The sequence below is a fragment of the Protobothrops mucrosquamatus genome, unplaced genomic scaffold, assembly GCF_001527695.2.
Source record: "Protobothrops mucrosquamatus isolate PMUCROS unplaced genomic scaffold, P.Mucros_1.0 scaffold2202, whole genome shotgun sequence".
Lineage (NCBI taxonomy): Eukaryota > Metazoa > Chordata > Lepidosauria > Squamata > Viperidae > Protobothrops > Protobothrops mucrosquamatus.
The window spans coordinates 14,320-25,307 of NW_015388294.1; the positions used below are offsets into that span (position 1 = coordinate 14,320).

Genomic DNA, 10,988 nt, shown 5'->3' on the forward strand with positions numbered 1-10,988 from the left:
GGAGGAGAGAATAGTTGTGGCTCAGGGTTGAAATGGGGGTGTGTGTGTGTGAGAATCTCCTTGGTGCTCTCTGAGCTGGCTTGTTTTCTTGCAGACATTTCGTAATAATAATAATAATAATTAATAATAATAGTAATAGTAATAGTAATAGTAATAGTAATAATAGTAATTAATAATAATAATAATAGCCTGGAGACAGCAGAACAGACGAGAATGAACTGGAGAAGATCACAACATACAAAGACCTACAAATAGAAATAGAAAGACTTTGGCAAAGGCAAGCAAGGGTAGTACCAATAGTCATAGGCGCCTTGGGTGCAATCCCAAAACAGCTGGAGCACCACTTGGACACCATCATCGGCATTGACAGATTCGCCATTAGTCAATTGCAACAGGCGGCCTTACTAGGAACTGCTTCCATCCTGCGACGATATCTGTAATACCATCAAACATCCACATCTGCCTATCCCAGGTCCTTGATAAGGACTCCATAGGTAGACAAAAATGCCAAATCCAGTCTGAACATCTGGCTGACTGTGTGATGAATAATAATAATAATAATAATAATAATAATAATAATAATAATAATAATAATAATAGTGCTAGTAATAATAAAGTTGGAAGGGACCTTGGAGCTCATCTAGTCCAACCCCTTGCTCAGGCAGGAAACCCTATACCATTTCAGACAAATGGCTGTCCAGTCTCTTCTTAAAAACTTCCAGTGTTGGAGCATTCACCGCTTCTGGAAGCAGGTTGTTCCTCTGGTTAACTGTTCTAACTGTCAGGAAGTTTCTCCTGAGTTCTAGGTTGCTTCTGTCCTTGATTAAGACCCTACCTAGGTAACTTCACCAGTGCTAGATCTCAAGTGATTTGCCTAAGGGGCTATCGAGCGAGATTTTTAATCAGAGATGCTGCAGCTGGCTTTCCTCTGAGTGGTTGGGGCTGGGATGTGAAGTTGTATCTAATTGTACTGCAGTGTTTTCATCAGAAGCACCTCAAAACCAAGGCAGGTGAAGAAGCGTTTGGGACTTGGATCGGAAAGGGTTAATCTCTCTCTATATAAAAGCAAATACATTTCTTATTACTAAAAGGGAAGGGGGCTTTTTTTCTAAAATGCATTTAGAATACGATGGACTTTCTGACTCTTTCAGAAATGGTTAATGTATAAAAAGCATTTTGTAAAAAAAGGGAGTGAGGGTTATTTCTGACGTGAATTTAGAACCTGATGGACTTCTGGATGGTTTGGGACTCAGTCAAAAAAGATGAATGCATATTCAAATGTTTTGATTTGATGATCTGCTACATTGTGACTGTATGGGCTCTTATTGACACCTAGAGAGATATTTCCTGCGATTTAGAATGATGTAGAATGTTTAGGGACAGAAGATGTACCCTTTCTGGAGTTCAGTGGGCTTCATAAGAGAGGATTTGGACTCTCCCTAACAATAAAGATATTATTGTTCTACTGAGTCTAGTAAATTACCTTAAACTAAACCAGGATATTGATTCCTCTTACTTTGTATTGCTACAGATACAGTAGCTAGGAAAGGATGGCTCACGTCTTTTCCTAGTCTTATCATCAGGGATCCTCTTAATTGTCAAGGATTGAATTTAGCATCAAAGCAAATCTCCTTAGTATTGGTTGGAGGTTTTTAGCTTATTTAAAGGCATTTGGTCCAGCAACCCGAACTTCAAAAAGGCTAGAATGGATTGGATATTGACTAGGATAACCTCTGATTCTTTTTAGTTGCAGGTTGTCTCTACCCTTCATGTATGCAAAACCTGGTAATAATACATCACTAAGGCTTTAGTAATAGAAAAAAAAAATTAGTTTCTTTAAGTCAGGCTTGGCACCTGGTGACTTCATGAACACCAGACAGTTTTCTTGGCAAGAGTAAGGAAGTGGTAGCAAGATCTCAAATGATTTACCTAGGCTATCAGGCAAGATTTTAATTGGAAATCCTGCAGCTGGCTTTTCTCTGAGCAGTTGGTGCTTGTGTGAAGTTGTATCAAGTTGTACTGCAATATTTTCATTAGAAACCTCAAAACCAGATGCCTGTTGGCTTTAGAATACGGTTGATGAATGTTGTGAATGGCTGGAAACTTAACTTGGTAGGGATAGGTCTGGTTTTTGGAAGCATTTTATTGTAGATAATGGACGTGGGTTCCTGATGTAATTTGTGTGTGTGTATGTGTGTGTGTGTGTGGTCTTGGCAGCTCTAAACAAGCAAAGACTGGACTTAACAGAAAGCAGGAGAGGGCTGCTTGCTCATGGCCATTACTCCTTTTCAAGTCTTATGATGGCATACAGAAATAAGCGATTAAAAACCTATATATATAAAATCAAAGATTTGTGTTACTAAGGAAAAAACAAACAACAAAAGCCTGGAGATACTGTCCAAAGCTAAATGCCTCGTCTGGGCCTTGTGGAAATGTACAACTGTGTGGTCATTTATTGCCTTGCTGTTGAAGTATAGAAGTGTACAAGGGCCTTGAAGAGCAGGGAATAGATGTCTGCATATTGAATCAGCTGTCCAAAGAATTTGGTATTACATCTGTTCCCTCTGCCCATCCCAATAAATGGGAAGTGGCCTATCAAGGACGCAGAAACTTTAAAATGCTTAAAAAACATTCACAACGTAATTTCAGTAGCACCGAATGCCTGTTAATTATAGTCAAGACCTACCTTGTACTAAAGGAAATAAACACAAGTGTATATAAGAGTTGGGATTGACATTATTTAGCTGGAGACCTCCCTGCAGATTTACAGGCTCCTGAGGCAGATTTATTTTTAGAGAATGGCTTACTGTAACATATAAAAACTGCCTTGTGTTCTAGAAGCAATTTTTTGACAAGTCCCTATATTAATCACTGTAGTATTAGACTATAAGTAATATTCTTGCTGCTAACCATAGTAATCTTGAAACTTTTTTCTAGGATTAAAAAATAGTTCAGAATGAAAAAAGATTATAGTAATGTATACCTTTGTTGCAGAGACTTTGATTTAAATGTTTGTGCTTTTCTTGAACATCGAATACTTGAAAAAAAACTCTTGAACAGATCCTTAGAAACAGATGTGTTTCGAAAGAATGAAACGGTGCCTTTAATAGGGTTTGAGATCTTGTGATTTAAATAACCATTGTGCCCTTAAAATACAACAAACATTCCCTGGACGCCTGCAAAAAGCAAACATCAAGGCAAAAGACTTTATTAAAGATGGAAAACCAAAAATGTAAGACGCTTTTGGGAAAGAAAGTACTTTCTGATTAAAAAAAATTGATCGATGTTTCACTAGGGTTCTGAGCAAAGTCAAAAGCTGCAGTTTGAGAATGTCAATTCAGCCATGCTTGAATGAAATAGCAATAATAGTATCTGGGTTTTTATTGCCAGTCAGGCTGAGTGTTTTAGTTCTGTATAAATTAAGATAAAATATATTTCATTTATATACATTTCTCAAGACCTTTAAGTACTTCTTGCCTGAATTAGTAGCATTTGTTAGAATACTTTTCTGAATGGTTTACTTGTTTGTTATGTAGGTCTGACGTGTTTTACATCTTGCTGCATAACTTTGTAGTTTCTTGCTTGGCCAATGTACATTTATTTCTAATTTAGTACATATGGTCAACATTCTTTCCTTGGCAGTTACTCTTGACATAATGTCCCCCTTCAAGGGATGATGTTGAAATCAGTCCTTAATTCCTGCATTTATATATTTCCACCAATTATTGCAGGCGTCTGCTGAAAATAGCCTGACACATAACTATGGTTAGTGATGTGATTGCCCCATCATGATCTTCATGCTTGAGCTATTTTGTAATATCCCCTAGCATTTTCAAAGAGTTTGAGAGGTTACAGCCCCTCTTGCTGTTCAATTTTACTCATGTCGCAAATGTTTTTCTCATCAGATTTTGCCTCGTTAGCTTAATTTTATTTTTAATATTTTTTTTTTCAGTATTCTAGAGTGCACCTGCTGAATATGTGGACAGGAAGTGTGTGTTGGAAAGGAACTTGTGGGAATAAGCAAAGTTAAGATGTATCTAGATGGAAGTCATTACTGAAAACTGAACTGTTTTGGTACTCATAGGTTTCAAAATAACAATCAGAAAATTTCCAGAATTTGGAAATTCTATTTCCAGCCCAGACTGGCTGTCCAGAGGACACAGAATTAAATTCATATGAACAGACAATTGAATTAGAGGCATACTTAGGAAGGATTGCTGGATGCTGTACCCAGGATTTTAGATTCCATCCTGCAAATAAAAAGGCATGAATAAATTGCATATAGTAACATTATAAGCCCATAGAAAGGCAATCTAGTCACTGTGTCTAAACTGATAACTACTCACTGGGCTACCAAGCCTTACGTGTTACTTTGTTCTTGTTAAATATATGTTCTTAATGTAATTATATTGGATGTGAAATTTATATTGCTGCTAAAATCAGGCAGCTCTCCTAGTCCCATCAGTAGAAATTTCAGAGATATGATGTGTAGCAAGTGCCCCATTACCACCAGAGCTGCTGATGCTAATATATATATATATTCAAAATGGTTTATCTATTAAGACGTTTTGCAAAATTCAAGCTGTAATTTATTGTAGTTGCATCTGTACTGGTTTTCTTAGTGCAGCTATTTGACTTAAAGCAGAATCGGTTCCAGCACTAATCTTGTTTGCAGATCTATTATTATCTGCTTGATTTTTTTAAAAAAATCCATAAGTCCTTTGCATGTATATCTAAATGACAATTTAACAGAACTAACGAAAGTACATTGATTCGTTTTAGGTTTTGTTATATAAAGCTTCTTGGAGTTCTGAAAGCACAGAAGATTTCTCGTGCTTAGTTAAAGCAAAACAAATTTGCAACAATTGCTGTCAAAACAGTTTGTATTTTTATATGTACCTGAAATAGCATATTAAATTAAGCTTGACAAACTGTGCTATCTGAAACTGAAGCATCATACTCTCATTTAGAATGGAGTATGAGCCATGTAAATGGATTCCGTTATTCACTCTGTTGCTCCACCTTAGATAATTTGAGCTGAGAGGAGAAGAAAATAGCTTCTACTGTATTTAATCTAAATTACTTTCTTCTTTGTAGGGATCATATTTGGTTCTAGATGGAGCTGTGCTGCCATTATCATTTTTTTAAAAGCTATTACTGTGCAGAGCAGATGTGTCACTGAATGAATATTAGCTTTTATTATTTCTTCTTAGTCTCTGTGCCATACAGTGAAATCTGAATTATTTGTAATTTTAAGAACATAATTCTGTTGATACTAATTTAGGCAGGAACTAGGTGGAGCCTTTTACTGTTGAAACTCATATTCCCAAGTGCCACATTTTAAATATTTTCTGGACATTTATGAAACGTGATACCTTTTGGCATGATTGTGAACAGGATGGAGATTATTGATGAATTTAAACTCTTTTGTTTTAATGTTTTATTGATAAAAACAGTGTTGTTTATTAAATGGAGAGTAGATATTTTCAGCCAAGTCAATACAAGAAACTTAAAACTTCCCTGGTTTGAATGATTGTCTCCAAAGACTGAATGGCTTTCTCCTGTATCAGCAGAATAAGGTGTTGCTGTTAAAAATTGATTAAGTTAAAAGAGCAAGTTTGTTCTAGTGGTTAAGGCACCAGGCTAGAAAGCAGAAGACCATGAGTTCAAGTCCTGCCTTAGCTATGAAAGCCAGCTGGGTGGCTTTGGATCAGTCACTCTCTTACTTCAACCCACCTCACAGGATTGTTTTTGTGGAGAAAATAGGAAGAGAAAAGTCTGTTGGATATATTCGCCACCTTGTAAAAATAATACAGGTGGGATAAAAATCAATAAAAATGGATTTATTTACTTTACAATATTTGTATGTCATCTATTACCTCAGGTGGTGGGTAGCTAACCATCAAAATCATTATACAAAAGAATAGCTGTATAGAATAATGAATACCTACCCTCCCCACCCCCAGATATAAACAAAAATTGCCAGTATTAAAAGTTATAAACCAGGAAATACAAAGTCATGCGCCTGTTAACACTCCAGCCTTCAGTCACAATCTATTCTCTTCCTGTACTTGATTGGAACAATCAGATCCTGACTGTCCTACTGAAGCTCAGTCGAGAAAGAGCCAGGCAGGTCTCCAAAAACAGGGAATTCCAAAACCTGAGGACAGTGAGTGAAAATGCCCAGTCCCAAATTATGGAATGGGATCTGGAAGTAGTTGATGCCGTTTGACCTCTTCGGATGGGTAGGTGAATGTGCAAGAAGGCAATTCTCTCAATTAACGAGATCTAGAATCATGCAGGATGATAAGCAGTTGGGGACCGTTGTTTTCAGTGGTCTCTGAATCCAGATGTTTAAGTGCCTCCCCTCAGCTTACTGGTGAGACTTTCTTTAAAGTAGCCCCAGCCAATGTATATTTCTTGAATAAATGACCCTTTGCTCTAAATGTTACGCTAGCTGGCACTAAGGAAGGATAGTTGCTGGATGCCCATGTCAAAGCCAATTGCTCTTAAACCATTAAGAATTGATCAGGATATTTGAGAACACTGGCAGAAGAGAGCGGGAGATCCTGCTGGATCCATTTTTATAGCACCTTTTAATTTAACATTATTGTAGCCCGAATACACTTTTTTAAAAATTATACCCAGCTTTTTGTAGATTCAAGAGGATAAGAAATTAAAGACATACATTTTTGTTCAAAGCCACATAACGTTGATTCTGACAGATAGGTCTTCCTCATGATTTTATTCACAAAGTGCCATCACGACAAGCCATTTCTTGATATATATCTACGAACAATCCACGAAGGTCTTCTGTTAGACTTCTGGGCGAGAATTAATTTTATTTCCCTCTGCTTTCTTCAGAATAACTATTGCAAAAAGGGTTTTAGCAGAAATGCTGTGCAGAAATTTACTGTGTTAGGCATTTTTACCCAGAGTACTGAAATCTTGCTTAGAAGGTTGAGTTCTGCAATAGAATACTATTATTTTGGTGACTTCTTTACTTCCTCCTACATTTTTCTCATCTTGGATGTACTTGCATCATTGCCCGTGTGGAAAAGTTGTCTATTAGGCATGTTAAATTCTTTTGACAGTTTCAGCTTTTGTTAGTATTTATAAAAAGGATTGTGTGGTCTCAAATCTATCATTTTATTAAGAAAGAAATCCTCCTTTCAGGATTGTTTGGCAGTTTTTATTGTTTATACCAATGAATAATTGGTACCATTCCAATAGTTGGATATTTCACTGCTTATCCCAATTCTATTTTCTGAAGAAAAAAAAACAGAGAAACAAATGGTTGCAAAAAGAAGGGTGAGCAGAAACTAAAGCAACAGAGAAAGACAGCTGGCATGTTTGATACTGAGGTTCCTGATAGGCCCAAATACGTGAATTGATCTTGATAAAGGACTTAATACACGAAAAGTGGCATAGTCTGCAAGAACAGCGGTTTGATGTTTATCAAACCCTGTCACATGATAGTTTGCTACTGTAGACAAGATGATTCAAGATAACCATGGCTTTATAGAAATTTGTTGTGAAAAATTGAGAACGTTTCTGGATCCTTTTGAAAATCAGTTTGCTGGAGAAGAGCACCGGGCTTCAGATGAGAAGAGCTTTATGTCTAAATTTCTGAGCAGATGCTAAAGATTTAGTTACTTTATTCAACAACCTTCCTGCCTGTCACTGTGCAAAGCATGTCATGAATAAACAGGAGCTTTTCACTTCTCCAGTAACCTCTTCAAGTGAGCTTATAGAAAACAAAAAATATCTATTTTGTTAGCATCTTTGTAACTGAAATAACACATTCATTCTAAGGAATATGTTGTGTGTATAGCCTAATGCAATATTTCCATTCCATGGTGCCTTTTAGATATGTTTTGGCCAATGGCTACTGTGGTGGTGACTGCATATAGAACTTGGCCACTTTATCAAAACCTGTATGCAAGTTATCCAGTTATATCGTCCTTATAGGATTATCTTCAGCTTTTCTTAAAAATGTGAGACTCACCAGCTGCAGCCAGATAAGTGGTGATAAGCTAAGAATAAAACAAAAAAACTTGACTATCTGTGAACATAAGGGTGGCCTGTGAATCATGGTCTGAAGCCATTGCCTATGTCCTTTTATGTCCTTTGCTTTCCCCTCAAATATTGAATTCAGTGGAAAGGTTTTAAATATCAACTTATTATGCAGTTCAAATCACAAAGATTTAGGATTATAAACCTTCAAAGCATCCCCACCGTCATGTGATCAGAATTTGGGCTCTCGGCAACTGGCATATATTTATGATGATTGTAGTATCCTGGAGTCACGTGAACACTCTTTGCAACCTTCCCAGCTGCTTTTGACAAGCAAAATGTCATGGTTCCGACAGATGAAACTCTTCAAAGAAGTTTGAGGCATTATTTACCTTAAAGAATCTTTATTCGAGCAGCATAGCAGCGGCACATACATAAGGGAAGCCAAAATCTGGATTCCCCTCCCCTGAGCACATAGTATCAAAGCACAATTCCCTCCTCCCATTAACAGTCATAAATCACATTCTCCAGTTAGTTTGAAATGCAGGCTTTCCCTCCTTTACGCCAACCCGCCATTTCTTATCATCTCTTCTTTCAAAAGCCCTGAGTTCACACACTATTACAATATTGTTATGTCTAACTAACTCCCATCACATTCCTCCTCCTCCTCCTCCTCCTCCTCCTCCTCCTCCCCCAGTATCATCTAATTCTAAGAGTAAAGCATAAGAAAGAAAAAGGCTGCATCTCCATATGTTGTCAAAGCAAGAACATCCCAATGTTAGCAGCGTTGACACGAAGTCAGTGGGGGAAGCCAGATTCATTTAAGAATCGCAGGGTTCACAACTATCGTGGTTCACTTAACAAGTATGGCAAAAAAAAAGGTTGCAAACTCGGGTGTGACTCACTTAACAACAGTAGGGCTTAGCAACAGCAGTTCCGTCCTCAGTTGTGACTGTAAATTGAAGACAACCTGTAATTACTAGTTACTGTACTAGTAGTTAGATTTCAGGGATGGCCTTTGCGAAGGATGTTGAATTGTAGAGACAGCAACTTTATGGGTGGGCTCATTTACCCCAACTTGACCCAGGCCATTGTTCAGTTTAGTCTTCATGCCAAGTGAGCTCACAGCCATAGTACCGACCGGCTTTTTTTAGTGATATTACGGTGCTCGTTCCTGGATTTTTAGCCTCTGTGCTATATCTCAATTTTTTTATATATTGTTACTTTAATGCAGGGGTAGTCAACCTTGGCTCTTTTATGACTCGTGGACTTCAACTCCCAGAATTCCTGAGCCAGCTAAGCTGGCTCAGGAATTCTGGGAATTGAAGTCCACGAGTCATAAAAGAGCCAAGGTTGACTATTCCTACTTTAATGTTTTGAACATCATTGCAAATTCCAGACATTTTATAGATAAATAGGGTGCAAATGTTTTGAATCCATACTTACGTTGCCTTACAATGCAAAAAAGGAGACGATCAAATGTCTTTAAAAAAAAGCAAGTTTCTTCTAACACAGTATTTTAATCTCCCTCTGTTTTCTTCCTCTTTTGTCAGATCTTGAACCTGATGACTGTGCATCTTTATGCATTTTCAGTGTCGACCACTCATCCTCGGTAAATCATCCCATTTGTATCCCGTGTCATGGATTTCAAGCACACCCTTCTCCTTTGTCCTCACCTGCTAAACTGCAGGGTCACAAAAGCTACGAAGGGACATGTGAAATACCGGAATCTAAGTACAGTCAGCTAGGTGGGCCTAAGCCTTTTGAATGTCCTAGTATTCAGATCACATCTATCTCTCCAAACTGTCATCATGGAATAGAAGCCAGCGAAGGTGAATTGCACACAAATGGCCCTCAGAATGAATACATGGAAAGGCCTTCAAGGGACCACTTGTATCTTCCTCTTGAGCCATCTTACAGAGAGTCATCCCTTAGCCCAAGTCCGGCCAGCAGCATTTCCTCTCGGAGCTGGTTCTCAGACGCTTCCTCTTGTGAGTCAGTCTCCCATATTTACGATGACGTGGAATCGGAACTGAACGAAGCCGCTGCTCGGTTTACCCTTGGGTCACCTTTGGCATCTCCTGGAGGTTCTCCAAGAGGCTGTCCAGTTGATGATCCTTGGCAACAATCCTACGGATTTGGGCATGCCTTGTCGCCAAGACAATCTCCTTGTCACTCTCCCAGGACTAGTATCACAGACGAGAATTGGCTCAGCCCGAGGCCGACCTCAAGGCCATCCTCAAGGCCTACATCGCCGTGCGGGAAGCGCCGGCATTCGAGTGCTGAAATCTGTTATATCGGTTCCCTTTCTCCTCATCATTCCCCCGTCCCATCACCAGGACATTCTCCTCGGGGGAGTGTTACGGAAGATACGTGGTTGAATTCCTCTCTCCATGGCCTCGGCCCTGGCCTTTCAGCTTTCCAGTGCTGCGGAGATACCGACATCCCTCTTAAAACAAGGAAGACCTCCGAGGATCAAACCGCAATTATATCTGGGAAAGCGGAACTTTGTTCTGAAGACCCGGGCAACCTATCTCCGTCCCTCGAAACTGCAATAGACGAGAGCTCCATATCCCAGCATATGTTAAAAAAAGATTTGTCTGGTGACCAGTTTCTTTCTGTCCCGTCACACTTTACCTGGAATAAACCAAAGCCTGGCCATACTCCTATATTTCGGTGAGTAGGTTGAAGATAACGACATTAGTTTTTCTAGTTTGCGCCTTTCTGTTGCTATACAATGTGATGAGTACTGTAGTCCTTATTTATTTATTTATTATTTATTTATTGAATTTATATACCGCCCTATCTCCCTTACGGGACTCAGGGCGGTGAACAGGCGATAATAAAAACCATGATAAATATAGGCAGTTCTAAAATCAAATTAAATAACGGGCCTGTTCTAAAAACACACCCATACAAAACCCCCCACTAAAACATAATCAAACTACGCCAGGCCGGCCGCACGGAATAGA

The 10,988-nt window shown here is 38.5% G+C and overlaps 1 protein-coding gene across 1 annotated transcript in view; it reads left to right on the forward strand.

The window, feature by feature from the left end:
- The window catches only part of NFATC3 (nuclear factor of activated T cells 3), a 44,457-nt gene that overhangs the window by 485 nt on the left and 32,984 nt on the right, over positions 1–10,988 (forward strand). The window contains exon 2 of the mRNA XM_015824322.1: positions 9,570–10,692. Coding sequence (XP_015679808.1) covers positions 9,570–10,692 — 1,123 coding nt within the window. The remainder of the gene's footprint in view (positions 1–9,569; positions 10,693–10,988) is intronic.